Genomic DNA, 27,211 nt, shown 5'->3' on the forward strand with positions numbered 1-27,211 from the left:
CTACGGAGGCGGAAACCTTTCAAGACAGGTGAAAACTTTCCTATACGACGAAACTCCGCGGACGAATCGTGTCGCGAAACGTGAGTACGGTCGTGATTTCTCTCTCTCCCTCCCCCCTCTCTCTCTCTCTCTCTTTCTCTCTCTCTCTCTCTCTCTTCGTGAATCGCGGCACGAACGAGCTTCGCCGCGGCGGATCCTCCCGCGGCGAGAGACGCGGATATTCATAAATTATCGGAACCGCGACGCGACACGACGCGGCGCGAAACCACCTTGATTTCGTGGAGCAACGTAATTAGCAATAAAACTTCCGCGCAAGTACGCACTTCCTGGTACGCGCGCTCCTCGTCAAGCGGCCCGTTTCGCGCGTCTTCTTCTTGGCGAAACTTTTTTCACGCGCGCGCGCGCGCGCGCGCGGCTGACCCGGTCAGGCGACCTTAGGAAGAGAAACCTTACGATCGATATACTCGCGTGTTTATATATTGCTGAACTTTTAAGAAAATTTATTGTCAAGCGTTTTCGACGTCCCCGGCGAGGGGGGAATCGCATCATTCTTGCCGAGCGAGCGAGCGAGCGAGCGGGCGAATCGAACGTCGCGCCGCTTCGGCGTGAAACTATCGGGAAAACGTGTTTCGCGTAGTATATCAAACCGGACAAATTTATTGCTAGATAAATAACATCGGTGGTACGATGATACGCGTCCGTACATGCGCGCGCGCATGTATAATATTATAATACGCGGGGTCACACACATACATACATGTAGACGCGCGCGTTCATCGCAATTGAGGAATGTGAGAGACGCGCGAGAGACGAAAGTAATGGAATACCGTCTCGCGTTCGTAGACGTGCATGTGCCCGCGCAACGATGTGCGGGAGATCGAAGATCGATGGAGGGATTTAATGAACGACGATCAAGGTGTCACATTCAGGTATACAATATTTTTTTATTCCACCTCGCGCTCTCCCTCTCTCTCTCTCTCTCTCTCTCTCTCTCCCTCGCTCTCGCTCTCGGACATTCGAGACACTCCAACGACGCTCGTTCTGCGCGCGTATCGCTCGATCATATCGACTACCGCGTCTCCCTCTCCCCGTGTCCCCTCTTGTTTTGTACTTGAGCGCAATCGCGATCTCGGCCGCGAAGAACGAAACTGCGAGCGTTTCGGAGCGTTTCTCACACGTGCTTGCTTGCCATGCATGCCCGAGAAACAGGATCCTCGAGAAAAGATATAAGTTACGCTACGGGTACTTGGAATTCGCGAAATCACAATTTATCCCGTCCACGACGCGTCACCCTCGTCCGGCCTGCTGAGCGTCTCGCTGCGGCGCGGCGCGGCGCGGCGCGGCGAGAGTTCTCGGCGGACCGGCGCGATGAGCGCGCGGAATCGAAGAGCGCAGACCGCGAACGCATTCCGGCGAACGGGCGTTCGCGATGGTGCGCGCCGAGCGCTGCTCTCTCACTGGCCATCGAACGTTGCGGTTACATATATCGTTTAACGTTAAACTGTCACGCCTGCTTTGACACCGCGGCGCGACGCGGCGCTCTGGGAAGCGCCGCTTATAATAAGGCACAATCGTTCGTCGTACGTCGCCCCGACAGGGTGAAGAACACACGTATCGCGCGAACCGATGACCCCGCCTCGCCTCGCGTCGACGTGCATCTGCCTGCCGAGGTACGACCGGGCCAAAGGGCCGTGTGTCCGGCTGATACCGAGCGGCTTGAGCAATTTTCATCGATCGGGACACGGTCGCCGATCGTAAAGCCGTTTATGCCGGCTGGCTATGCGCGGCACTTCTTCTTCTTCTTCTTCTTCTTCTTCTTCTTCTTCTTCTCCTCCTCCTCCTCCTCCTCTCCCTCCTCCTCCTCCTCCTGCTCCTCCTGCTCCTCCTTCCTCATCTCCTTCTTCTTCCTCTGCTGCTTCTTCTTTTGCTTCTTCTTCTCCTTCGTCCTCAGCGTCGGGCGAGTCGCGTTCCCCGCCTCTTCCTCCTCTCACTTTTCCTCGTGTCATTCCGACCTAGACGTATTCGGCTACTCTTCTCCTCTCCCTTGCGCCTCGTCTTTTGACATCTTTGACACTTTGCCGTGATTCTCGCGCCCGCCGCGTCATTGCGATATGTAACTGTACCTCCGCTCCTCCTCTTCTTCTGCCCCTCTGCTTTTTCCTCTCCCTCTCCTCGCATTTTCTTTCTCCCGCCTTCCTCGTTCTTTCATCATCTCTTTCCCCATCTCAGTCAGCTTCTTCCTTCGAGCGTCCACTGCTCCTCCCGCCGCGGCGCGGCAGCTTTCCCGGTGCAGCAGCTTTCGCGACGCGACGATTTGCTCGGGACGGCCTGGAACGTCCGAGCCGGTCGAGTTCCTATCGAGCACCTTCGTCGGGTGTCCGTGGTCATGTCTTCCGAGTCAGGTCCAACGGCGGCCCGGTATCCTGCAGGAGCTCGTTGTCTTCGCTGTCGCTCGACTTGTCCTCCTCCTCTGTGCTGCCGGCGTCCGCTTCTTGGCCGTCCGTTCGCACGTCCTTCATGCTGAGGTCCATCGGCTCCTCTTGCTCCGGTCCGAGGGATCGCAAGAACGCCAAACTCTTGTCGTACGTAACCTCGACCGATGCCCCCCTCGGGCAACCTCGCTCGGCCGCTTCGCGGCCGGGCTCGCGACACTCGCGGTTCTCTTCGCTCCTCTTGGGCGACGGGGTCGAGCGCGGGGTCACGCTCTCGCTGGACGAGCTGGACAGACTGGTCACCATCTGCGGCGGACTCACCTGGTTCACGTAAGGTACGATGAAGCGCTGTTGGAACGGGAAGAACGGCGCGTTCAGCAGCTGCATGTGCGTGAGCGCCGGGTGGAAGAGCGGCGGGCCTCTCCACATAGGGAACCTCGAGACCTCGGGCCTGAGGAGCTCGTGCGGGGCCCGCGCGAGGTCGCCGGGCCTCAGGATCGGCTCTTGGCCGCTTCGCGGCGGCATCTCCGGCGATCGCAGCTGCATCGGGATGTCCTGCGGCCTGAGAGCGCCGCCGTCCTCCCTCTTGGGCAACCGGTCCGGGTGGTGGTGGTGGTGGTGGTGCAGATGATGATGGTAACTGTTGTTGGCCGTGGTGGTCGCCGTGGTGACGACGCTGACGATGCTGCTCGCGCTCGTGTTACTCGCGTTCTCGGCGTTGCTGTTGCTGTTATTGTTGTTCGCCGCGTCCAGCGAGCCGAAGGCCTTCTCGTAGGCAGACTTGGGGTCCTTGATCAGGCGTGTCTGCGCCTGATGCGACTGCTCCTGCAGCAGGCAGTGTATCTTGAACCAGTTGGAGCGGCGGCCGTAACGCGAGCCCGACTTCGACATGCCCACCATCAGGCACTTTCGCAAGCGACACGCCTTGCAGGCGGTGCGGTTCTTCTTGTTGATCACGCAGACGCCGCCGTTTTTGCACTCGGAGATGCTGCCCAGATTGTTGTAGGTGCGCCCGAAGAAAGACTGTGTAACAGAAAGCGAAAGAGCCGCGCATTGGTCAGTGGCAAGAGAGAGAGTCGACCGAGAGAGATCGGGCACCTTGGCGATTCGCCGTCAGGAAGCTCTCAAAATCGAACGCGCGTGAGACTCATCGCGGTAGAATCTCTCGATCAGTCTCCTCCTCGGAAACCTACGTCTATTCGGTCATCAGCGCTGAATGCCTGTCCGCTACGACAGGTAGAACCGGAAGTAGACATGAGACCGTTCCACGAGTCGCAATTAAAGCTCTAAACAACAGAGCCGTCTCGGAGCCGTCCCGACGCGCGCGTGCGCGCGCGCGCGCGCGCGCGCGGTAATTGTTCTCTTCTTTTGATTTAACGGTGAATTAACGGCGAGACGGATTTCGAGCAGCACGCTGGACTATCCCTGCGCCGCGGCTCGCGCATCACGTCGTCGGCGATGTAAGAGAGCCCGGGCTCTCTCACAAAAGACAACGCGACTCGATCGCTCTTTGTTCGTCCACGGCGCGGCTCTGCGCGATTTAAGTAATTTCAAGCGCGCGAGTGTCACACGTCGCGAGAAACGGGTAATGATCTCTCGTCTTCTTCCTCGTCGCTCCTCTCTCTCTCTCTCTCTCTCTCTCTCTCTCTCTCTCTCTCTCTCTCTCTCTCTCTCTCTCTCTCTCTCTCTCTCTATCTCTCTCTCTCTCTCTCTCTTCCTGTCCCTTTCCTCTCTTTTTCCATTTCGTCGTCGGTGAATAAACGATACGGATGAATAGCCGCGGAAGAATGGCGACGCGAAGAGATATACTGACCTTGCAGCCTTCGCACGTGAAGGCCCCGAAGTGAAAACCCGCGGCCGGCTCTCCGCAAACCCTGCAGAGCTGATTCATCTGCAACAAAAAGATGCGACATGTGGTTACGCACGGGGTCCCGAGGACGCGCAGAATGTGCCCGATGATCGCGCCTGATCCACGTACAATGTCTGCCAATCACGGAAGGGTTCCTCGAGTCCGACGCGCTCTCGAAACCCGAGGCCGGAACAACGAGAAGCACTATGATGCGTTACAATCATGAGACATGTACGCGTTGGATCCTCTCCCCCTCCCGCCCCTCTCTTTATCTGACTCTCAATATCATCCAATTATACTTTTTTCTAGGATATCGCATCGCGAAATTGACATCCCGCGATTCACTCGTCTACTTCGTCAATTTAGATAAAGCGATTTGAGCTTCGTTCCGCTTGATCAATATCCTCAAACGGTGAACAATCCATCCGTCGAGAATAAAATCGTTCCTCCTGCCTGACTTTCGCCGAATCCCGCGATCTAACGTCGCTCGGGAGAATCTCGAGAATTCCTGGATTCGAGCTCGCGTCGGGAAATGTCCGACTACAACCTGTCGTGGGACGCAGTCTTTGTGCGAAATCTCGCACGTCGATCCGCGCGGGTATTGCGCTCGCCAATCAGCGCACTCGCATCTGCTCCGTGGAGAAGATCCTCTCCGAGAGCGAACGGCACCAGCGCGAAGCTGCCATCCGACGATCGCGACGGCGGTGACGACGCGCTGCGGCGGAGGAAGAGGAAGAAAAAGAAAAGGGGAGAGAGAGAGAGAGAGAGAGAGAGAGAGAGAGAGAGAGAGAGAGAGAGAAAGAAAGAAAGAAAGAAAAAGCAGAACCCTTTCTTGCCGCGAGGATCGACGCGACGGCGGCTGCGGGGATTTCGTTGCGAGAGAGACCGCGTTCCTATTAAAACCTAGTTAGCCAGTCATTACCGGGCCGGCAAGCTCCTCCGCGGCTCTGGATGCTCGGCGACCGGCCGCCGAGCTGCGAGAAAGGCGAAGAAGAGAGGAGAGACGGCGGTGGCGGCGGCGGCGGCGGCGGCGGCATGTGTGTATGTGTGTGGCGTGAGCGTGCGGATTGTGTGTGGCGGGCAAAGAGCGAGGATGTGACTCGCACGGGCCCGATTCCCACACGAAAAGGGTGAACCGAGGTAACGGTCGGCCGCCGTTCTTTCGTAACGACGCGACGAGAAATTGATCGCGCGCGGAATGATCGCAGGTGATCGACGAGAGCTCGCCGCGCTCGCGCTCGTCGATGATCCGGGAGCGTCGCTCGAATTCGCCCGGCCGGCCGGCCGGCCGCCGAGAGGGACGCGTCGCTCGCTCGCTCGCTCGCTCGCTCGCTCGCTCGCGCGCGATTATTTGACGAGCGGCGGTTTTTACAGGCGGGCGCTTTTACACGCGATTAACATTTCGGTTCGTTGATGATGATGAATATCCGCGGCTAATAGTCTCGATGCTCGCTCCGAGCGTCTACGGATTTAGGCACCGCCGCGTGGTTACGGAATCGGGTCTGATTACAAAATGATTGCGCGAGCGAGCGCTCTCGCGATGGACGACGGAGCTTGCACGACGCGGCGATCTGAATCGCCGGGATATTTCGACAGCGAACCGAAAGTCGACGCGTTATTTATTGATCGCGCATGAATATCGGCTGCCGTCGAACGCGCAGTCGTGCCGCGAACGTGTCTTCTTCACGGCGCATCGGACGGAAGAAAGCGTCGGTCGATCTCTCTCTCTCTCTCTCTCTCTCTCTCAGAAATATATCGGCGCTTTTCCGTCTGCCGTCGACCACCGTGAACGTCAAACGGCGTGCAGGTACTCGAAAACGACTCTCGATCTCATTAACCCGCGAGCGTATGCGCCGCGGCCGCGGGCTGATGACTTCTCGCGGAAATCGCGGCAAGGAGCCTCGTCCGCAGGACGAGGAAGCGGGCAAAAAAGGTTAAACGTCCAACAGATGACGCGGCTATGTCACCTCGGTTCTAATCCCCGCGGCCGCAGACCGCTACGCATCGACACGGGGGACTAAATAACGCGCTCGCCAGCCAGCGAGCCGCGCTTCTTCTCGCGTTTGCGGATAATCTGCATCGCGCAGCGCACGGCCGATCCGCCGACCGACGGCCAAGCACGTCGGTCTGAATCCTTTTGGTCGTTAGGTCGCCCACCCGCGCGAGAATCTCATTTACAGACGCAGCCTGTCACCGCGCAAGCGCGCGACCATGAAGAACACGACGGTGGCGACGTGCGTCTCTCTTCGTCGTTTCTTCTTCTCCTCTCTCATATTTTTTCATATCGCGCAAACGAGCGTACGCGCCTTTTCCCTTTCGGCGATCTCGGCCGTTCCCCGAGCTCGGATCCCCGTTATTCCGCGATTGCGAGTCTCGGCGGGAATAATTCAGTCAGTGTGTAAATACCAATGAAGCGTGCGAGCGACGACTAGCGCAAATTCGCGCGACTGCTACGTACTTCCAACCCGATCAGTTTGCGAGAGAGACACTGTAATTTAATTGAATCGCGAAACCCATGATTAAACGCATTAAATGCCACAGAAATACCGTATTTGAATGATATAAAGAAAAGTCGTAATTCTCGTAGAGGCTACATGACAAGCGAATCTCTTTCTCTTTCTCTCTGTCTTTTCTTCCCCCTCTCTCACCCGGCAATTAACCCTCGACATTAATACAGGTTTTTACTACAAATGATCATCTTTTTTCATTTCCACCGTTGACCATGTAACTGCACGCATCGTTTGACGTAAAAGATATTATTAGTATCATCGTGTCGTCCTTGTTTGCGAAGAATCGGCTGATGCAGCCGATGTACTTTCGCCCTACGCGCGATAAATCGTAAACAGAATAAAACGATGAAAAACATGCGTGCGCAGCTCTCTTCTCAGCGCACGTTAAAAAATTTATGCACTTTTTTCACACTTGACGTTCGTCGGCAAAACGTTCCAGCGGTGATCGGGGGCAACTTCCGCGACAGCTCGAATCGAAGAAGCAGAGAGAGAAAGAAAAAAATGAGAGAACACAGGAGACTCACCACGTCGGTGTTGGCCGCTGCCGAGGTGATCGTCGACGTAGGCGTCCACCACCCTGAGGTGGCGGATGTCGTGTTGGCGATGATACCAACACCCGTCGCACCCGAGATGGTTCCGCTCCCTGACAATCCTGCCGGGCTCGACAAATCGCCCACGTCCATTCGACGCTCTTTAATCCCTCGGTGTCAGCCGTCCTGGCCTGTAAGCCGACCTGCCCTCTTTCCGCTTGAGGTAGCGAGCCAACATTTTGCACGCTTTTCCCGCGTTGCTCACGTGCTCACGTCACCGAGGTGTTTGTGCGACGCGCGATCCTCACTCGTTCCCCGCCTGAAACAAGCGGAACAGACCGAATGACTCTCGAGGGACTCTCGGTCGCTCTTCAGCGCGACGTTGCTCATAGCAATGAGCATAAAATAACCAGTTACACTCGGCGTATCGCCGATTCTGTAATGTTAGACCGCGCATGACGTTTCACCGAGGGTGGACCGAGCCTCTTCGGCGATCCAGAGACCAGAACCCCACACTCGGCGATTCGTTCGCGAGCGCATCGAGCAGGTATATACAAGCGCGCACAGAACCGAGCTGCCGTTGAATGTCGCCTGCTGCTGGAACCGCCGGCCGAATGTACAGTAACGGATATCTCCCGGGCCATTAACGCGGCGTTTTTACGGCGGACGAACGCGCGAACGCGAACGGCGGCGTATCGGCGGCGCGGCGTATAATAATTATTTCAGAATACGAGCGGCGCGCCGGAGGGTCGCGGACGCGCGCACGCGGGAGAGACAGAGGAGGAGCAGAACGGGAGAGGGAGAGGAGGACGAGAGGAGGGAGAACGAGAGTCGTCCGAAATCGCGAGGTCGCCGAGCCGAGCCCCCGCACCCGCTCGCGTATCGCTCGAGATAACATGTCGTGTTTACAACGGTGTAACGCCATTACCATGTTAACGCAGCCCGCCCTGCGAGGCGCGCATAAATACGAGAGCTAATTACAGACGCTGCCACGTATTAATTTTCGTCCGCGCGCCACGTGGGAACCCGGCCGACGCGCGTAAACTCCGTGCCGCGCTCTGTGATCGCCGAGATTTAATTTCAATTTGCCGAAGAAGAACTCCGCGACGGCCGGCCGTTGCAACGCGAGATGCAACGGGAGATGTCGTAAATCCGCCGCGCGCGCGCGCGCGCGAGCTCGAGCTCGAGGGGGGCCAATAATCGATTCGTCCGTCGTGGAACACAATGTGCGAAGAGAACGAGAGCCGTGCTCTCTGGATTCGCGGAAAATCGGTCCAGTTTTCGCGACGCGATTCGAAAGTGAGCGTTAATTGCCGGACGGGCGGGGGGGGGTGGTGGAGGGGGGAGGGGAAGGGCCGGCGGACATCTGCGCGGGAAGCTTGATCAGTCAATCACAAAGCCACGATTAAGAACGCGGTAATTGGCGGCGGCGGTGGCGGCGCGCAGCTTGCAACACGATCGCGTTTATGCGCGAGAATCCATAGCGGCGCGGAGATTACGCGTGCGGGATGGATATCCCGAGTGGATTATAATTGAAGCGCGTGATTGCGCTTAAATGGCACGAATTTGCAGATTATGCGAGCCGGCCGAGAGCTGTTGGCAACACATATCGGAGTCCGCGGCGGCGCGTAAAAATCGCGAGGTGAGCCGACCAGTCTGATCCGGAGCGCTAATGGCTGCCGAGCAAACAAGCGTAAAATCCACAATTAACGCGCGCAATTTGCACCCCCGCGCCCCTCTCGGCCGAAACGGCTTTCAGCCGTCGCGGTCGCTGATAATTCAAAGCCATCAAGGCGTGAACCTCGTCATCGCGCGCTCGCGCTCGCGTGGTGCACTTGTCTGAGTATCGGAAGAACCGTTCCTCGTTTCTCAACTCCGCACCCAACGGCGCTTTATCGTATAAGAATGTGCTTTCCGGGTAGCCGTCGTGACCGCTGGGGCCGGGCCTCATCCTCGCGAGGAGCCGCGTCCAGCAGCGACGCCAGGGCCGCGACGAAGAAATAAGTCCTTTGTTGAGACTCGTCATTACGGTTTCAGCCCTCCGGGGGGAGAATCGCGACTCGCGCGAGGCAGCGCCGAAACGACGACGATGAGCGTCTATCTGTCTTCAGGTCGGCAAAGGAGTCGTCGCGCGCCCAAGTCGAACGTAATCGGCCACGCCGCCGATAAATTTTATTGCGCGCCGTCTTCGCAGACTAATGACAAATTAATTAAGAGCCCGTATGGCCGCGGCGGAAGACCGGTTCCGCTGAATACATCGTCGCCTCGCCGCGCGCGCGCACGGGGCTCCGATAAATCCTTGTTTTCACGGATTAACGCGCGTCCGTCCGCCGAAGCGGTAGCGCAATTGTAACGCGGCGATGAACACGTGTCCTCGAGTTATGACGACGACGACGACGGTAACAGACCATTGGCGACATCAGGATTTTTCCTATTTGCATTTTCGAGTCGAGACGAGAGCGTATTTCATTAGCCGATGCGCCGCGAAGGACGACCATTCTCGTTCGCGCGTGCGAAACTATTATCGCGCCGACGCGACGCGACGCGACGTCGTCGCCGATATGTCTCAGCTGTCATCGAACGGCGCGAAGTCGCGCCGCACGTCCTTTCGGTATTAATGCAGATTGTCGCGCGTCCTCGGACTCTAAAGAACGAGCGGTCGCGAAGTTGAGACTCGCTCGCGCGTCTCCTCCTCGCGCAAGCTGCGCTCCGCTCCGCTGATAAATCGAAGCAGTCCGCGCGCAGCGCGCGGGCTGCTTTGATTGCGACGCCACGGGCGTCGTGATACCGATTGCGGCTTTAATTAGAGAAATAATCGGAGTGTTAGCGGCGTAATTAGCTCGCGAGGCGGCGCGAGAGCTAATGGCGCAGGCATTAAATCGCGCGATTGCCACGATCGCCGTGCAACGTTCGCTCTGACATTTCGACGCGCGCCTCGAACGCGATGCTTCGATCGCGTCGCCTCGGCGAGGAGCGAACGTCAGGCCAGCGTGATCTCAACGAGCTTTGATCCATGCGAGCGATCCGTGCGAGCGCGGCCCGGATGAATGAATTACGTCGCCGGGGGAATTTCTTTTGCGAAACGCACGGGAGCCGCGCTGTACATCACGAGCACCGAGCACCGAGATACTCCGCGGCGATCAGCCGGGGTGAGACCCGATGTATCAGTACCTGTGAAAGTTCGCACGCTCGCGACGTATTGAGACATCCGTCGAGAGATCCATGCAAATTTATCCGGACGGATAACGCTCGCTCGGCCGGTTTCAAACGATCCACCGTGCGCGCGTTTCGTCGTCGCGCGGCTAATTCGTCGTTTCTCCCTCTCGGGATGATCGCGGTCCCTCTCTCGCTTTGCGAAAGTCACCGCCGCTCCTAACGCGCTATTAATAATTCGTGATCGTCTCCGGCGATATTTCTTTTTCCAACTGACAGGCGGCATCGCGATCGCTCGGCTACCACCGCTCATCTTCGCGATAACAATAATGATTGAAAGGTAAGACGCGTTCGTGTCCGAAACGTCGCTTGTATGTGTACGCACACGTGTCGCTCCTCCTTAATTTTTCTCTCTCTCTCTCTCTCTCTCTCTCTCTTTTTCTCCGCCAAGCGGACATCCCGATCGCTGGCAAGCCTCGTGGCAGCCAATGAGTGACGAGCGGACTGCACTTTTAATGAACCGGTTGTGAGAGCCGCGGCGCGTCACGCGGATATCACCGTGCCGTAGGCTATAGACGGTTGAAATTGTTGCGCCCTTCCCATCCATCGGCCCGCGGCCGATGTCGTGACAAATTAATCGTAATCGCTGCGAGAACGAGCCGAATGCATTTTTCACGTGTAACGGCACCGCCCGGTGCCGAACACGAGCCGTGCGCGACCGCTGTTATTAATAGCGAGCGCGGCCGATCGAACCGATCGATTTTCATACGCGAACTTGCGACCGATGTTGCAGGCCGAGTCGTGCAACTGCCGCTCGAGAGCGCGCGGTGCCAAAAGCCACCGCAACATCCGCATTGGGCGTCTTCGGAGGGTCTCGAGAGTGTCGGGTGTCGGGTGTCGACGTGTCGCGGCGGTAGCGAGTTGAGACACCTTCGACTTCTGCGGCTGGATCAAAGAAGCTGCCGCGACGCAGGTGTGAATCGGGCTCGATGCGGGAGATTAATCGGGCAGCGAGATGCGGCAGGTCCCGGATAAATGAAACCGCGGAACGTTTCATCGAGTTGCGAAAGAAGTATCGTCGCGTTGATTCACCGAAACGCTCTCGCGAGAGATCGCGCGACTCCACGACATTGTTTGCAGCTTGCTTGTACAAGAGCGTGTTGTCACGATTCTCTCAAACGCCGCTTGATCAAGAAGCGATGCGAACAACGGCGTCGGGAAATTATGTTATAAATAAATAGCGGGGACCGGCGCTCGCGCGCGATTAATTTCGCGCGACACGCGCCCGGAAATCTCACGCTGTCGCGTTGAATGTCGCCGCGAAAATTTCATCGTCTCCGAACTAGCCTAACCGACGCGCTCGAATAGTGAATGTACTGCTGCGAAAAAAAAGGAGAAAGAGAGAGAGAGAGAGAGAGAGAGAGAGAGAGAGAGAGAGAAAGCGAGAGACTCAAGTGTCAAGTCCTAACGAGTTGTCACGTTTGCTTCTAACAAAAACCGCAGGGAGGCGACACCGCTCGGCGGTGTGTTAATTTACGTTTCTCGAATTCGGTTCGAGCTTTTCTAAGTGTTCTTTCGAGAATTTCTTCCGAGCTTAACTCAAACGCTAAAAATTCGTTATATTTTTTTTTTTCATAAGAGAAGGTATAGGAAAATCGAAAAGGAGATTAGATCTGTCAGGACCGACAGGAGAACCGGCAAAGTTTGAGCAGTCGTACAAGAAAAAAAGGAAAAAAAAATAAGAGGCACATACCAGTACGCACCTGTGCGAAATTCTGTCCAACGATGCTCCCGCTCTCGTGTCACTGTATCCCTCTTCCTCTTGATGCACTTCCGGACAAACCGTCAGTCCGACGCGCGACGTCAACGGCAACAACAACAGCGACGCATCGCCGCCGCAGCTCTTCGGCCGTTCGCTCGCAAGCACAGAAAAAGCACACACCGTCGACGACGACGCGCACGTTCATCCACGCACCCCGCATGTGCCGTCAAGCAGTCCTCGTCGCGTTAATAACGTCATCATCGCACCAAACCGACATTCATCTTATCCAATCGTGTACTCCGATGCACACTCGCGTCGCACCTCGAGCTCGACGATATCCTCGCAGGCGACGCGACGCAGGCAAGCGCGATCATCCGTCGGGTGGAATCACAGCACGCGAATGTTGTCGTCAGGTCAACCCCTTTTCAGGGTTCCTCCTCTCGGCTGGTTTCGTTCTTCCGGGTGGTCACCTTCCGGAGCAACAGTAGCAGCAGCAGCAGCAGCAGCAGCACCGATCGCACGCTCGCTCACGCTCGCTCGAATCGACGTCGCGCGACTTCGCGACTGTTCCCTCCGTCTATCGCGGGCGCGTCACACGACGAGCGGTCACGCTTCCAAAAAGGAACGGACCAACCGAGCCAGCGGACATCGGGCGGAACGTGCGCGGGCTGATACGGGGACGAAGAAGAGGAAGAAGACGGCGTCGTGGCTGGCTGGACCGCCGGCCGGCTCGGGGCGTGCGCTCGTGTAGCACGTGGCCGCGAGACTGAGTATCCCCTACCTCGGGCACCTTCGTCAGTCCGTTTGTCCGCCTCGTCCTTATCTCGCCTACCTGGCCGAGAAAGACTACCGCGGCCTTCTCTCGCGCTCTCGCTCGCTCCTGGCAAGGTGATCTCTTTCGCGTTCTCTCTGTCCGCCACCGCTCTCGTCTTTCTCACTGCCCTCTCTCGCTCTCCCTCCTTCGAGCCGCCTTCGTTGCCTCTTTCTCTCCCCGTCCGCGTGTCCGTCCGTCCGTCCATCCGTATACCTCTGTATACCCGTCTCCCTCTCTTTCTCCCTCTCGAGAGCCACCGCGCGCGGCTCTCGGTGTAGCATCCGTCTCCGCGCGCGCGGTGGAGGCACCTCGGTCCAGCTGTTCCTCTCGCTCGCTCGCTCGCTCGCGCCTCGCTCCTCTCCGTCGTACCAGCTGTTCGTATCGCACTTTGTCCCTCGCCGTCTATCCGCCTTACGTCCGTCTCTCTCCCCCGCCTTCTCCGTAGGCTCTTACAACCTGCTCCACGCGAGGAGCAGCGCGGCTCGATTCTCCCGTGACCGAGGAGACGACGACGACGACGACGACGACGACGACACACGTACCTATGCGCGCTTCTAGTCCTCTTCCTCCTCCTGCCCCTCCCCTGTCCTTTTTTGCTGAGTTCAGAGGTATCTTGTGCAGATTCGCGGTTGGGAATTTCGTCCCTCCCTCTCGGAGAGTCGCGGGACCTATCGCGCGCGGATACGCGGCCGCGCACGTTCGATTCTCGCGGAGCAGTTTTTGGGTCAGTGAGGAGCCAGAGGTGAGAACCGACGACGGACGACCGGAACTCGCGAACTTCCGGAAGGCTAAGATGGACGCATCGCGATCTCGCAGTCGAGGCCGAGGAGATAGATAGACGCGGGAACTGTTCGTGCTATAAAACACGACGCGAGGTAACGTTTAACGGTTACTCGCGTAAGTATAGCAGTCAGCCACCTCGTAAACGTAATCGAAGAAAACGCTACCGCGTCGTATAATGGCGTACTTTATTGCCGGGGTACTGTTTCTTTTTTCTTCCTTTCGCGCGCCCTAGCTCCACCGCAGACGCGGCCGCTCCAAAGTAAACGCGGCCGCAGCAGTCGTGAGATCTCGCGCTGCGATACCGCGCCGTAAGTTCATCTATTTTAATGATAAAGGCAATCCACGTGCAAACTCCCCCCAGAACACGCAAATGCAGATCTAGACGCACGAATAGGAATGACAGTGAGTATTGTTGAAAAATGATAAGAGAACTTAAAAAAGGTGTTGAGGCGATTGCGCGTGATCTTCCTCGCCGATTTAACGATTATGCGTATGCGAGAGCGACTTTTGACAGGCGATTTTTGCAAACGAACGCGCATCATCCGGTGACTTCAACGCGGTCACGCGTTGGTGATTTCAACGCGTGATGAGACAAGTGCTCAAGAATGCAACTTCTCTCTCGCTTACGCAAATGGTATCTCGCTGTTTTTTTCTCGGGAGTGGATTTTTCTATTTAATTTAGAAAACGTTTTTCCCTCACGAATAAAATTTGGCATCGGCCAATATATAAATTAAAAATAATACAGTGTCTTGATCGATCGATCGATCCACAGATATCCGGTTTGGCAATTGTCTGATAGTTATTTATAACTATTAACGATAATAATGATTCTCGTTCTCGGACTATGAACTTTTTTTCTACAGCGACAACTTTTTTCAACTATGTTCGCCGTGTGTGGCTGAATATCGGCGTTCGATTTCGCTGACATCGTGATCGATCGTAAAATGCGTATCGAACGAGTGCGTAAATAAATCCAATGACGCGTGATTTAACGATTCGCGCGCGGCGAAGATACAACATCTCGCGCGTGTATCCGTGAAGTGTGCATCCTCGCATGAATATCCATCGCGCATTATCGCCAGCCGCGGCCGCGCGCAATCTCCCAATCTCCGCAGCGATATCGCAATCAGTTCTCCCGTTTGTTTTGCTTCTAGCTCGTCTTGAGATGAGACAAATGGTGTGCCGTTCTATCACCGGTGCAACGGAATAAAGCCGGAGAAGGCTACGTTGTACGAGGTGGGAGGCGCTCGATCGGCAACCAATAGAAAGAGCCGCCACCCACGAAGTAATAAAAATTAATTTATCACACGGATCGCCGCCTACGCCATTGCTCCGTTCGCACTACGGAGATACCGCAGCATCCCGCGAGATAGCGTTATCTGTCGGGTATTTCTGGAAATGTTCATCTCGCGCGTTGTCAAATTAATCTACTTCGACACGTTGAATTGGATCATTAGTGTATATCCGCAGGTTTTACAATAGAATTTCTTTTTTTTTATTGTTGGAGCAAAAAGCGTCCTCTTGACTTTGATCGCTTATAGCGAACGAGCGAATGAATTTGTGTTCGATATTTATTAACAAATAAATAGAAAGTTTAATACTGTAATTCTTTAAAACACAATTCTTTAAAATACAATTTTTATGTAAATAAATTGTATCGTGATAAAAGTTTAATTAAAAAATAAATCAGAAATGGAAAACTCGCGAAAAAGAAGTAGCGACATTTCTCATTTAACTCAATTTATTTTAGCGAAAAATGATAGCAACTTGATATCCTGAATATATCCAAAAAGTCTAGGAATTCTTTATATCGTAAAATACTTCTCGGATCATCTCACTGTCATCATTACAGTCATCATTATATATCAAAGTTACAGCCTGTTGAATTTCAAGTCGTAAAATTTAGAAATAAAAAGAGCGTTTGATCGGTCGTGGTTGTATTTCGTGCTCGATTTCTCGTTATGAACAGTGGCGACTTGTAACTGAGACTTTTGAACTACATTTTAAAATGACAATCTGATAAAAGTTAGATAACGGAATACCTGGTGCCATCTAACGGTGTTACAGAAAACTTGGGTGAAACTCGGTGCTACTTCTTCCTCTTTTTCTTTCCTTCCCGTTCTCCCCCCGCCCCTCTCTGTCCTTTAGTTGAAAAATATTTTAAAAAACATAGAAAGCAAGGCAAGGATACAAATGTTCGTGTTATCTTCGATGTAGTTAAAACAGGACATTGTTATCACTCTTGAATTATTTCCTAACTTCTCGAAGTCCCTTTACCCACGGCAGGCAGTACGAAAATTACCTACGGCTGACAGTCTTTAGTATTACCTTGTTGATGCCAGTGCATGCTCGGTGTTTTTTCGAGTTTTGTATCAAAACCATTACGAGGCATTGGTGTAAAGAGAGTATATATATCAATTGAATTTGCCATTTGTTTCATAAAATAATCGTGACGCTGACAATCTGTTAAGTCATACTACTTAAGAACTAGAATAGACGTCTGACTTGTCTTGGGTTGTACCACGACATCGATTTCTCTACAATGGCGGCTCGTAGCGGAGATTTTGGAACTAAAAATGACGTCACTCACAGTTAGCAAATAGAAAGAAACCTTTGGCCGTTTCCCGACAAGCAAACTTTAGGCCTGCTCCAAAATCGATTTTGGAATAGACTTCATATTACACAAAGCATTTTATTGGCTGCATATCGTTTAAAATATGGGCCTAAGATGATATGGAGCTTTGTGTAAAATGTCCTTGCTTATTTTGAAAAGAATCGAAATCGTAATGCAACTCAATGATAAACCAGCCATTCTGTTTATTTTTAAGCACGATGCAATGACTGATGAGAAGATTATTAAAAAATTTTATCCTAATCGAATAGCAATTATAAAAAAGAGGGGAGGTGGAAGTATTTTTTTATCTCATTAAAAATTTCGTTCTATCATATTTTATGTTTCTCAATCTCATAATTATTTTAGAATATACAATTTAATAGGAAATTAATTTGTTCTCTTTTTCACACACACACACACACACATACACACACATATACACACATACATAGAGAGAGAGGGGAGAGAGAGAGAGAGAGAGAGAGAGAGAGAGAGAGAGAGAGAGGGAGAGAGAGAGAGAGAGAGAGAGAGAGAGAGAGAGAGAGAGAGAGAGAGAGAGAGAGAAGTACAACCCATTTTAATTTCCTGGCATTTGTTTTTTTCGAAGAACTTCTAAACTGATTCAATAAGTTAGAGTGTGAAAGAAAATATATCTGTTTCACTCTCACTTATTGCACTAGTACAGAAGTTCTTCGAAAAAGAACAGACCTCTTAACAGACGAATCGAGAGCTCGTTCTTACACTTCTCACATCACGTGGCCGATCTCCTCTTTGTGTCTATGGGTATGATAAATTCACTGTGCCGCACACACCGATCTCATTCCGCATGAGCAGCTGAAGAAGTGGTGGATTGTTTTTATACAATGTTGATGTATATGTGTGGTTAATGTTCGAACTTTAGGCATGTTTTACTTTTGACAAATGATAATAAATTGAGCACAATTGATCGTATCGTAATGTGTGACTCGTTTTGGGAACCTGTAGCCGAAATCTACCTCGTTGAACGGGAGAAGACCGATAATATCGATGATTATTACAGTTGTGTCGTTAGCAGAGTGGTTTTAGGGTAAATATATGTAAGATCAGAGTCGCATTCCATTTTATGTCAGTTTGCTGACTTAAAAACATGTATATACATATACGGGCATATATATATGTATATATACATTATATATATATATATATATGCACATACAATGTCCTCGCATAATAATGAGATCTAGTAGATATCTGAGATTTCACATACTTCTCCCTTGGAACATATTTAACCTTTAGTAAATATTCATGTTTAAATTGTTTTTATACACTTGACTCAAGAGAACACTTAGAATTCTATAATTGTTATTTGTTTATTGTGTTCCTTGTTTAGCCAGTGTGATTGATATAAAAGATGTATAAAGAAGAAAATATAATGTATGTTTCCATGGAGAGAGAGAGAGAGAAGGAGAAAGAAAGAGAGAGAGAGTTAGTATAATAAAAGAAAACTTAATAATAGCTTCAGTAAAATTTATGCTATAAAAATGAAGAATTTTCAAAAGAAAGAGCTTTCTCAAATTTAGTTTTTTAATCTATAAGACAGTAAGTTAAAATTGTATTAACGCTAATGTGTTTTGTAGGGATACTAAAAATTGCACAGTTTTAAGTTCAGAAAATGACAGTGAAGAAGAAGCTATTGAGAAAGATCTTATGGAATGGACATTGGATCCTGACAAGGGATCTAGAATAGAGACTCAGTCTATAGAGAAGCATGATGTATAATTATTTTATCCATTAATATTAAATACTGAGATACATGTATAATGATTCAGTATTGTTATATTCTGGTTTTATCATTTTTAAATCAATCATTCTTTTTATGTAGGAGGAACCGGTAAGCTGTTATGGCAGTGCATCTCACACAGATAACAATTATTCTACAGACGAACATGACTCAGTACGCGATTCTGCTCACCGGTCCACCATACATGCTTCAACTCAGAAACTGGGTCTGCACCAATCGGACTCTGGTGCAGACTTGTCTGAATATCGTGACCAACATGAAGCAAGAAATCTCTCAACATCTCGTGCAAAAGTTTTTAAAGCTACAGACACAGTAATCGAGAGTGACTGCAAAAACATGGATATGTTGACTGAGTATATTGAGTGTAAGTATCTGTGAGGTCGTTACATTGTCAAGAATGCCAAAGTATCGTCTTATTATACGCAATTTGAATATGGTTATAATCCATCCTGTAAAAAAGAAGTGAGAGAACAGAATCTTAATGATTTTACGTTGCTTATATTAGGTGACAAGGAATTAATAGCACAAAGTTTAGCAACCAATACCGCAAGCAAAGCGCACAACGAAGATAACTCTTTTACGGAATATAATTATGCTCCTTACATTAATTCCTATTCCGCGTATCATGGAAATGATGAAACCGAAATGCACAGGGCGTGGTTGCATTTTTGGACGGAAAACGGAGAACGAATAATCTGGACATCGTGGATTAAGAAATATGCGGATTACATCAATCCTGATTATTTTCAGAGTAACACGGCGAGAGAAGATGAGCAACCGGAAAATGCAGAAATTAATGAACCAACCGCAAAAAATTGTCACGAGCATGACATGTGCAGCCAGAACGAAACGTGCAGGAACTGTGAACTTGTACCTTCGACCTCGAACGGAATTTTTCACCAAGACGATTCGAGCGACAATCGTATACTCGAGGAATTGCCGCAAGATGAGACTATCGGAGAAGGCTGGAACCCTCTGAGTCAACCAAGTATAGAAGAGAACTATAATCAGTATTCTAATGCGGAAGACGAGAGATTATTAACGAGGTGTGATTCCATTAATGGTTCAATAGCGAAAACAAACGTTACTTCCGATTCCATGACAAACGTTACGAAAATGACGCTAACTAGTTCCAGTTATGATTCATCCTTATCTCTTTCTTCTTCTTGCTCTTCCTCGTCATCTCTTTCATTGAACCTTGACATTTTTTTCGAGAATTCCACACAAGAAAGCGATGTGACTAGTACCTCAGACCCCGAAGACAATTTTCGGGGAGAACACGATAAATACTGGCAGCAATTATGGTGGGAACACTTCGAATTGCAATATCGAAAGCAGTATGAACTTTTCGTATTGAGTTATACGAAAGCGCATAGTGTAGATCATGCCCTAACCGACGAAGATATCGAATACGATACAGAGGCTGATCTAAGTGACGATGCAATACAAATCAACAAGTCTTCACCGAACAAAGTTCGTTCGACGAAAAATAGCAAAACTTCCAGGAATACGCGATCTTCGACATCGCACAAACTTAAAACAGAAAACCTGATCTCAAGTTCCGTGGGTGTTCTCCTGAAGAATCTGGCAATGGATCCAGATGCGACCGCTATACCAAGTTCTTTTGCTGAGGAGGATCAGCACAAAACTTCAGATGAACGTACTAATTGGCTCAACGTGACTTCCCGAAGGCGAATGTAAGTACATTGTTCAAATGAAATGTTGGGTTTGGCCATTTCAAGTATTCTATCTAATAGTGATAGTTGCAACCATTCAGAATCACCCAAAATGAATAGAAATTTCGCATAAATATCATTAAGAGTGTTTAATGCAACGTGTTTGATGATTATTCGTGCAATATAAAAGTAGACGACATGTAACATACGACGCTACCACAGACACCATCGTTGCTTTTCTAATATAATATTTGGAAATGATAATATTTGGAAATATTGTGGTATCACTTCTTCGAAAATTACTTCTTCGAAATTCGAAAATACGAGTAATCCTCGTACGCGAGCATGTTTTCCATTCAGTGTTATGTATATAGAAAATATATAACAATACTTATCTTTTTTTTGTTTAGCCATCGGCAAAAGAGGATTTCGATCGGTTCCCAAAAATCGAATAATGTCTCATTGATTGGTCTTGTCTTCCGATCCGAAAAGTCTATAAAATGGCACGATGATATTACTTTCCGTAAACGTAATATCATATGGAAGGCCATAAAATCTGTGAAGCCGAAAAACGAGCAATTGCCCGAGCCGTGTTCTAGCGACACTGATGCAATCTTGCAAAATAAGGTAAATAAAAGTTTTAATCGTTGTTTTAATCGTAAAGACACATCGAAAATATATTATACGAGTGACATCAATATAAGATTAAATTCTGGATGACGAAAATCTGCGTTCGATCTGCGAGTGTTGTCAATCGATCATCACTCTATTCGTTGTTACAGTTACAAGTTAGTTTTTTCTTTTTTTCAGTAATAGAAGACTAAAAAAAAATTCATGTGTCTTATACATGCCGTTTTTAATTAAAGGATCTTAGGCAGTTATTGCAACATCAGCATGCATCAGAGACTGCGATCTACGATAAAGTACGTGCCGATGAACGTTCTGGTACAAGTACTTGCCTAGAAACAGACACTGACGGCGATCCGAGCCCTAATAAGAAGAAAAGTAATAAACGTACGTGTGCATTTTCCTCTTCGTCAGAAGCGTTGGACAACCATTCCGAATGGGACGATAATGAAGAAATTATCGTTCATGAACTCACGGAACTGGACGTTTCTGAGGATAACGAAAGCAACGAAGAAGAACTTTGGGAACGTAGAAGATGCAAAAGATTAAGGACAGAAGATGATACTGCAGAGCCTCCACAAGAGGTAGAAGACGATCCTACTCTCGTAAGATATTGGTTGAATCGATATGAACTATTTCATAAATACGATGAAGGCATTCAATTAGACAAAGGTATGTGTCTCTGTAATATTCCTGAACAGAGAAAGATAAATATTTCTGCCAATATAACGAATAGATCTATAATGATAATGTATTTCTTACAGAGAGCTGGTATTCCGTAACACCGGAAAGAATCGCCAAACAAATAGCAAGGCGATGTAAATGCAATATCATCATTGATGCATTTTGTGGTGCAGGAGGCAACACCATACAATTTGCGTTGACGTGTAACAAAGGTACTACTAAGTATATTCGTTTTTTGCTCATTTCTGCATTGCATTCTTCGTTTCAAAAATTATTGTATAAATATGTTTGAAAAGAAATATATTTTTCCGATTTTCTTTTACAGTTATAGCGATTGATATTGACCCTATAAAAATTGAACTTGCCAAGCATAACGCAAAAATTTATGGCGTTGACAACAAAATCGAGTTTATAGTAGGCAATTTTCTCGAATTGGCGCCGAAGTTGGAAGCCGACGTCGTATTTTTAAGCCCACCTTGGGGTGGCCCGGGTTATTTGGAATCGTTAATATTTGATATCGAGTGGATCTTTCCTGTCGGTGGAAAACATGTGTACAAAGCAGCACGGCGAATATCAACATCTGTGGCCTACTTTTTACCTAGAAATGTAAATATTAGACAGGTAAGAAATAGATCTGTTTTTATATTTATATTTAAATTTTCATGTAGATATAAATAATTTCTAGATGTCATTAAATGTAATTGTAAATATAATTACAGGTGAGAATGCTAGCCAAAAAGGGAGATAGCGTCGAAACGGAACAATATTTCGAAAAGAATAGACCAATTGCAGTGACCTGTTACTATGGTGGACTGATCACAAAAACGGAAAGCATGGAGAACACCGAACAAATCTAATGATACTTAGAATTGAAAATATAAGAGTACAGAAGTTACAAATACAACTGTAAGTCTTTCCTTGAAGATGTAATAATATAATGTAATAATATAATAAAATTTTAATAAATAAATGAAAAAGGATGTCTGTTGGTGTATTATTCATTTGTGTTTCGCCCCTGTGATCTTTGCATATTTTACACTTTTATATTTTACGACTTGCAGTATTATAATTATTTTTAGAAGATGCATTTTAATGGAAAACCTGATTTGCTTGCAGGAAAATATGAATTTTTAATTAGGCTATTTAATACGAAGACAAGTAAGAAAGATTATGTTCTCTGAATATAAGATAAAAATCGAATAAAATGACTGAAAAGCAACCAGAGCATAATTTCATCGGTCTCTAAATTACATTAGATTGAGTCGCAAATAATATTTATATATTGACAATATTTATGTTTCTATACGTAAGGCTATATATACATTAATGGCTTCTTAGAGGCAGTTAAAGGTTATCTGAGTGTCTTCCCATACATTAATAGCTAACGACTTTTGACACTTAACAACAAAAATGATCGTTCCGATTAAGAGGTAAATAGATTTTTATATATTAAGTAATAAAATAATTGCCGTAAAAATAGACCATAATAATTTTTTACCGAAAATAATTGACATATATATAGATTGTATTATTTAGGAAATGTAGGTTATATAGGATATAAGGTTTGTTTTCTATTGCTGAACTGGCTGCACTAACTTGCACTTATTCTCTTCTTCTCTCTTTTTCACTAACTCTTAGATGTATATTTATTTCTTTTTATGTTCCCTGAGTATACACTAGTTCAGCGATAAAAAACAGACCCATTGTCTTTAGATGAACTATATGCATCCCGTGTTCTATTGCATTTATATATACATACATACACATACATACATATATATATATATCTCCCTTTTATATATATATATCCTTTTTTGTGCTTAAACCAGAGAAAAATTAGCATCTTTCATATAAATAAAATCATTTCTTTAAATTTTTTCAGAGATGGAGTTATTGAAGATTGGGCAATTATAGACCTTCAAGGTGATTTAAATTTCGAGAAAGTTGAAAATCCTAACAATCAATTGATCGGAGACCTACATTTTACAAAAACTGGAATACCTATTTTAATTATTGGAATTCATGTACTACATGGAAAACAGGTGATGCTTGAGAAACCTCTAGTTGTATTAGAGAAACATAAAAAAAACACAGATGAGATAATGGGACAGGAAATTGAAACAAAGACTGAATATGTAGTAAAGGCAATTGTAAAGAAGAAACTTTTATTTAGAACACGACCAAAATCTATAGTGACTAATGTTCCAAAACCATGCTAATCTTAAAGAATTAAACATAAATAAAGTCATATTTGAGAATAAAGTCATATTGAGAAATATCTTATTTATTAATGTATTATATCATATTTATTCAATTAAATTATTTATTAGTATAAAATTAATAATCTTGATTAAATCTAGTCTTTCATTTCGCCTTCTTCATCTTCTTCTTCCACTCCTCTTATGTACATAACATTGTTACATCTGATTAGTACTTCACCAACATTTCCAGTACAAGTACCTTCTATATGCTCTTCAGTATTTGCAAGTTGCAAATTCATATATCCATCTACTGAAACTAGATAACCCTTGTATTCATGACCCCACTTTAACTTTACTATAACTGGTTTACCAGTCAAACCATTTAAAAATGGTTTGGGATTTATAGGCATTGTTGCAGCCATGATGGATGTTGGTTATCTATAAAGAAAAAATATATTTTTAAGTTATAATATATTAGAGATACAGGTAGTAAAATGTTAGAATAAAATAAAGAATAATAACAATTCATAAGATGAAAAATATATTAGAGATACAGACGATATATTAAAATATATTAGATATTACTTAGTAAAAACCTCTTAATATAATAAATTTTTGGAAATTTGCTTGATAAAAATATTTAAGTTTATAATGCAAAAGTCATAATATGTATATATAATTATATGCAAACAGTAACATATTTTTTTGATATGCTGATGAGAAGTTCAAGTAACGATATATAAATACATATTGATAAGCAATATAATAATAAAACAAAATTAAAATATAACTTATATCTTAATGTCTTAAATTTATGAAATATCAGAGACATTTTTATATTAAAATATAGCTTATATTTTAATATAAAAATGTGTAATATTTTATAAATTTAAAGCATTTATTTACTTACCTGTCAAGATGAGATAAAAGATATAAATAAAAAAGTTCACAAATTTTAACCTCAAATACAACCACAAGTTCTTAACGTGGATAAAATGTTGTGAACAACAGTGACTACGTTCACACCGTATACTTAGACCGCGGCCTATACCCTAATTCGACTTAAGGGCTAGAGCACAAACTTCTACATAACGCATAATACACAACGCATAAGAAAATCAACCAATCAAAGTTCTTCATTTCTGTCCTGAGGAGGGAAATGAAGAACTCTGATTGGTTGATTCTCTTATGTATTGTATATTATGCGTTATGCAGAAGTCTGTGCTTTGGCCTTTAAGGTCAAATTTGGGGTATAGGCTGCAGCCTAACTATACGGTGTAAACGTAGTCAGTGAACAATCTAATTCGATAAAATCTTTGACTATATAAAACAGTGATACAGTCACATGTGTATACAATTCAATTCAATTCAATTCAATAGATGGCTCTGGGCAAATTGGGTACTGCTTCAACGCCATTGGGTGCATTCAGTACTACAACCGCTCATTGAGCGCTAAGTGAGCTCTTGCATCTGATTGGTGTATATTTTTAAATCTAAAGGTATATATCAATGACTACGTTTACAGGGCAAGGTTAATTCGGATTAGTAACAACCGTAATTAGTGAATTCTTTGACTCGATTGGTATATTCTTTTAGATCTAAAAATATTCTTTTAGATCTAAAAAAACTCTAATCGGATTCAAGATTGCACTAACTACGGTAGTTACTAAGCCGAAGTTAGAAGCCGTGTAAACGTAGTCATAGACAAAATATTGTATAGGTTGATCACAATGATTGGTTGGTTTCCTTTAGGAATTTTGCGATTTCCGCAAGCTGGAGATAAATTTGTTGTTGAAAGCTGAGTTTACAATGGCCGCGTTCAGTAGAACAAAGTGATCAGAGAGCGCTTAGTGATTATTGTCTGTGATTGGAGCATTCTTTTAGATTCTTTATAGACCTAGAAGTATTTACCAATCAGGAGCGAGATTCAGTGGAAAATCTAGTAATGTTGTCCAACTGTTGAGTGCTGCCAATTTCTGCTGAATGCAGCCAATTTCATTGCTGTTCATAATCTCTCCCTTATATAAGGATTTTCCGATTCTCGGAGTTTCCGCCGTTGCAGGACGTCTCGGGCCAGACGGCGGCGTGGCTGACGACAGACGCGCGAGTCGTTCGTCTTTTGTTCGGGATGCGCAGAGAGCGCGCGCGGGCGAGTCAGTCTCCCGGAGGACGGCAAGTGGTGTTCTTGGAATAAATATACTGTTCTTTAGTTTATGAACGTGTCCAGTGTTTTTTAGAAATCCCCCCGTTTTATGAATCCAACTATCCGAGTCCCTACACTTATGATAAAGTTTTAGTAACAGTTGGTCCGATTTTGCCGCAAATAAAGGGCATCTAAAGAGAATGTGATCCACATCTCGATTATACCATCCACATAAATAGGCAGTATCCTCCATATTGAGTTTCTTAGCTAAATGCTCCGTAGTACTTATATGGATCTTAGTCTTGCCATCAAGATGATGGTTCTTCTTTTAACATGATTCAAGGTAGAGAACCATGGTTTGGTAGCTAGTTGAGAGACTTCGGTTCTGTACTTAACGCCTTTATGCAAAAATTCATTTTCAAAAAATCCCAGTGCCTTATCGTGAATGTTCCTCTTGAAACTATCAATAGAATCCCCCAGGGATGGAGGTGTACATAAACGTAGTCATAGTTTGTATCAAGTATATTATAGATTTTCAGTGCTGTTAGCGAATATTGGAACATAGCCTTTATATTCATGAAACGCGTCAATCTTTGGTTTGTCAATTTTGGCACAGTTCTCATCTTACCACGGGGACACATGTGTATACAGAACAACGCAGCCAACATTCAGGGCGGATTGACATTTTGGCGAGAGTTTTTCCCTGTCCTCCTGCCTCTGCAGATGCTGTTAGTCTGTCTCTCTCGCCAAAGAGAGACAGATTATCAGCGTGACTTCTGACTGGATACTGCCTTTTGCTGGATTCACACTGCATCCGACGTGCGTCGTCCGTTATCTAACGGTACGAAGCCGTGCGAAATGCTGTTCATACTGCATACGTTAACTAATACGATTTAAAAGTCTGTAGGTGGCGTAAGTGGTTAATGGTGACTACAGTTCCTCTAATAGTAATATGCGCATAACCTAAAAAGTTAGAATTGATATTTATTTATTCCATAGACATATATAATAGACTGAGCATAGCGGGTTTGGCAGAACGGTGAGAGAGGCAAGATATTGGGGAAGTTTTCTTTCCTTGTCTGCGCAGGTCGAATGCGCAATCGTCTAGTGACAGCCAATGGCACAGACTCATGACAGCAAGAAATACGCATAAGCGTAGTTATGTACGGGCAACAAGATATGTATAAAGCCAGCGGCACACGGTGCTTGTTTTCGTGCTGGATTGCTTGCTGGATGAAAATATTGCGTTGTGATTGGTACATTTCCGAAGATGGATGGAAATGAACCAATCAGAACGCAGTATTTTCATCCAGCAAGCAATCCAGCACGAAAACAAGCACAGTGTGCCACTGGCTTTAGTAACAAAACTCTATTCTGTCTATCGACAACTCTAATGACATAAACTTTATAATATATTAAGATAAGTAAGGTATACCATCTTTTCCCAATTTTGTCCAGATTACCCTTCATACCATGCGTTATCGTACGACAAATGTTGAATCATGACCAACATCCCGTCCGACATCGGACGATGACGGACGGCCAAGCGATCCGATGATACGAAGTAAAACCCTGCTTTTTGATTGGTTGCGGAGCGTCGTACGACGTACGTCGGATGCAGTGTGAATCCAGCATGAATTCAGCATTTCTGC

General features: G+C 47.2%; 4 protein-coding genes across 8 annotated transcripts; 2 read left to right on the plus strand and 2 right to left on the minus strand.

Annotated features, from left to right (window-relative positions):
• Nucleotides 1-1,892: 1,892 nt before the first annotated feature.
• LOC105191470 (hormone receptor 4) lies at nucleotides 1,893-13,022 on the minus strand. Of its 2 annotated transcripts, none has more exons than XM_011154897.2 (4): nucleotides 12,238-13,022; nucleotides 7,316-7,640; nucleotides 4,246-4,323; nucleotides 1,893-3,455 (listed from the first exon to the last, which is right to left on the minus strand). In XM_011154897.2, exons 2-4 carry the CDS (start codon nucleotides 7,472-7,474, stop codon nucleotides 2,385-2,387), a joined length of 1,308 nt encoding a protein of 435 aa, XP_011153199.2. In that variant the 5' UTR covers nucleotides 7,475-7,640; nucleotides 12,238-13,022; the 3' UTR covers nucleotides 1,893-2,384. The 2 variants fall into 2 exon arrangements, with proteins under 2 accessions (XP_011153199.2, XP_025154289.1); XM_025298504.1 differs by having other exon boundaries at nucleotides 12,228-13,022.
• Nucleotides 13,023-17,108: 4,086 nt separating this feature from the next.
• LOC105191479 (uncharacterized) lies at nucleotides 17,109-22,169 on the plus strand. 4 transcript variants are annotated; one of them, XM_025298495.1, is made up of 10 exons: nucleotides 17,109-17,231; nucleotides 17,433-17,514; nucleotides 18,065-18,200; nucleotides 18,310-18,592; nucleotides 18,734-19,925; nucleotides 20,315-20,531; nucleotides 20,771-21,203; nucleotides 21,296-21,427; nucleotides 21,541-21,836; nucleotides 21,935-22,169. In XM_025298495.1, the coding sequence occupies exons 1-10, from the start codon at nucleotides 17,228-17,230 to the stop codon at nucleotides 22,070-22,072; spliced, it is 2,913 nt and encodes a 970-aa protein (XP_025154280.1). In that variant the 5' UTR covers nucleotides 17,109-17,227; the 3' UTR covers nucleotides 22,073-22,169. The 4 variants fall into 4 exon arrangements, with proteins under 4 accessions (XP_025154280.1, XP_011153210.1, XP_011153230.1 ...); XM_011154918.2 differs by lacking the exon at nucleotides 17,109-17,231 and adding an exon at nucleotides 17,818-17,912 and having other exon boundaries at nucleotides 17,407-17,514; XM_011154908.3 differs by lacking the exon at nucleotides 17,109-17,231 and having other exon boundaries at nucleotides 17,240-17,514.
• Nucleotides 22,170-22,450: 281 nt separating this feature from the next.
• LOC105191493 (chromosome transmission fidelity protein 8 homolog) lies at nucleotides 22,451-23,457 on the plus strand. Its single transcript, XM_011154939.3, has 2 exons — nucleotides 22,451-22,645; nucleotides 23,098-23,457. Exons 1-2 carry the CDS (start codon nucleotides 22,626-22,628, stop codon nucleotides 23,432-23,434), a joined length of 357 nt encoding a protein of 118 aa, XP_011153241.1. The 5' UTR covers nucleotides 22,451-22,625; the 3' UTR covers nucleotides 23,435-23,457.
• A 40-nt stretch (nucleotides 23,458-23,497) lies between these two features.
• SmF (small ribonucleoprotein particle protein SmF) lies at nucleotides 23,498-24,516 on the minus strand. The gene is made up of 2 exons (XM_011154951.3): nucleotides 24,327-24,516; nucleotides 23,498-23,854 (listed from the first exon to the last, which is right to left on the minus strand). The coding sequence occupies exon 2, from the start codon at nucleotides 23,836-23,838 to the stop codon at nucleotides 23,572-23,574; it is 267 nt and encodes an 88-aa protein (XP_011153253.1). The 5' UTR covers nucleotides 23,839-23,854; nucleotides 24,327-24,516; the 3' UTR covers nucleotides 23,498-23,571.
• Between the last annotated feature and the right edge of the window lie 2,695 nt (nucleotides 24,517-27,211).

The sequence above is a fragment of the Harpegnathos saltator genome, unplaced genomic scaffold, assembly GCF_003227715.2.
Source record: "Harpegnathos saltator strain DR-91 unplaced genomic scaffold, Hsal_v8.6 scaffold223, whole genome shotgun sequence".
NCBI classification, from domain to species: domain Eukaryota; kingdom Metazoa; phylum Arthropoda; class Insecta; order Hymenoptera; family Formicidae; genus Harpegnathos; species Harpegnathos saltator.

Coding starts and splice junctions, on each gene's coding strand:
- LOC105191470 (XM_011154897.2), bottom strand. CDS start 7,474: ATGGACGTGGGCGATTTGTCGAGCCCGGCAGGATTGTCAGGGAGCGGA. Junction 4,324..7,315: donor CAGCGGCCAACACCGACGTG/GTGAGTCTCCTG, acceptor TTTTTGTTGCAG/ATGAATCAGCTCTGCAGGGT. Junction 3,456..4,245: donor TCACGTGCGAAGGCTGCAAG/GTCAGTATATCT, acceptor TCTGTTACACAG/TCTTTCTTCGGGCGCACCTA.
- LOC105191479 (XM_011154908.3), top strand. CDS start 17,405: ATGTGTGACTCGTTTTGGGAACCTGTAGCCGAAATCTACCTCGTTGAA. Junction 21,428..21,540: donor TGCGTTGACGTGTAACAAAG/GTACTACTAAGT, acceptor TTTCTTTTACAG/TTATAGCGATTGATATTGAC. Junction 21,837..21,934: donor GAAATGTAAATATTAGACAG/GTAAGAAATAGA, acceptor ATATAATTACAG/GTGAGAATGCTAGCCAAAAA.
- LOC105191493 (XM_011154939.3), top strand. CDS start 22,626: ATGATCGTTCCGATTAAGAG. Junction 22,646..23,097: donor ATGATCGTTCCGATTAAGAG/GTAAATAGATTT, acceptor AAATTTTTTCAG/AGATGGAGTTATTGAAGATT.
- SmF (XM_011154951.3), bottom strand. CDS start 23,838: ATGGCTGCAACAATGCCTATAAATCCCAAACCATTTTTAAATGGTTTG.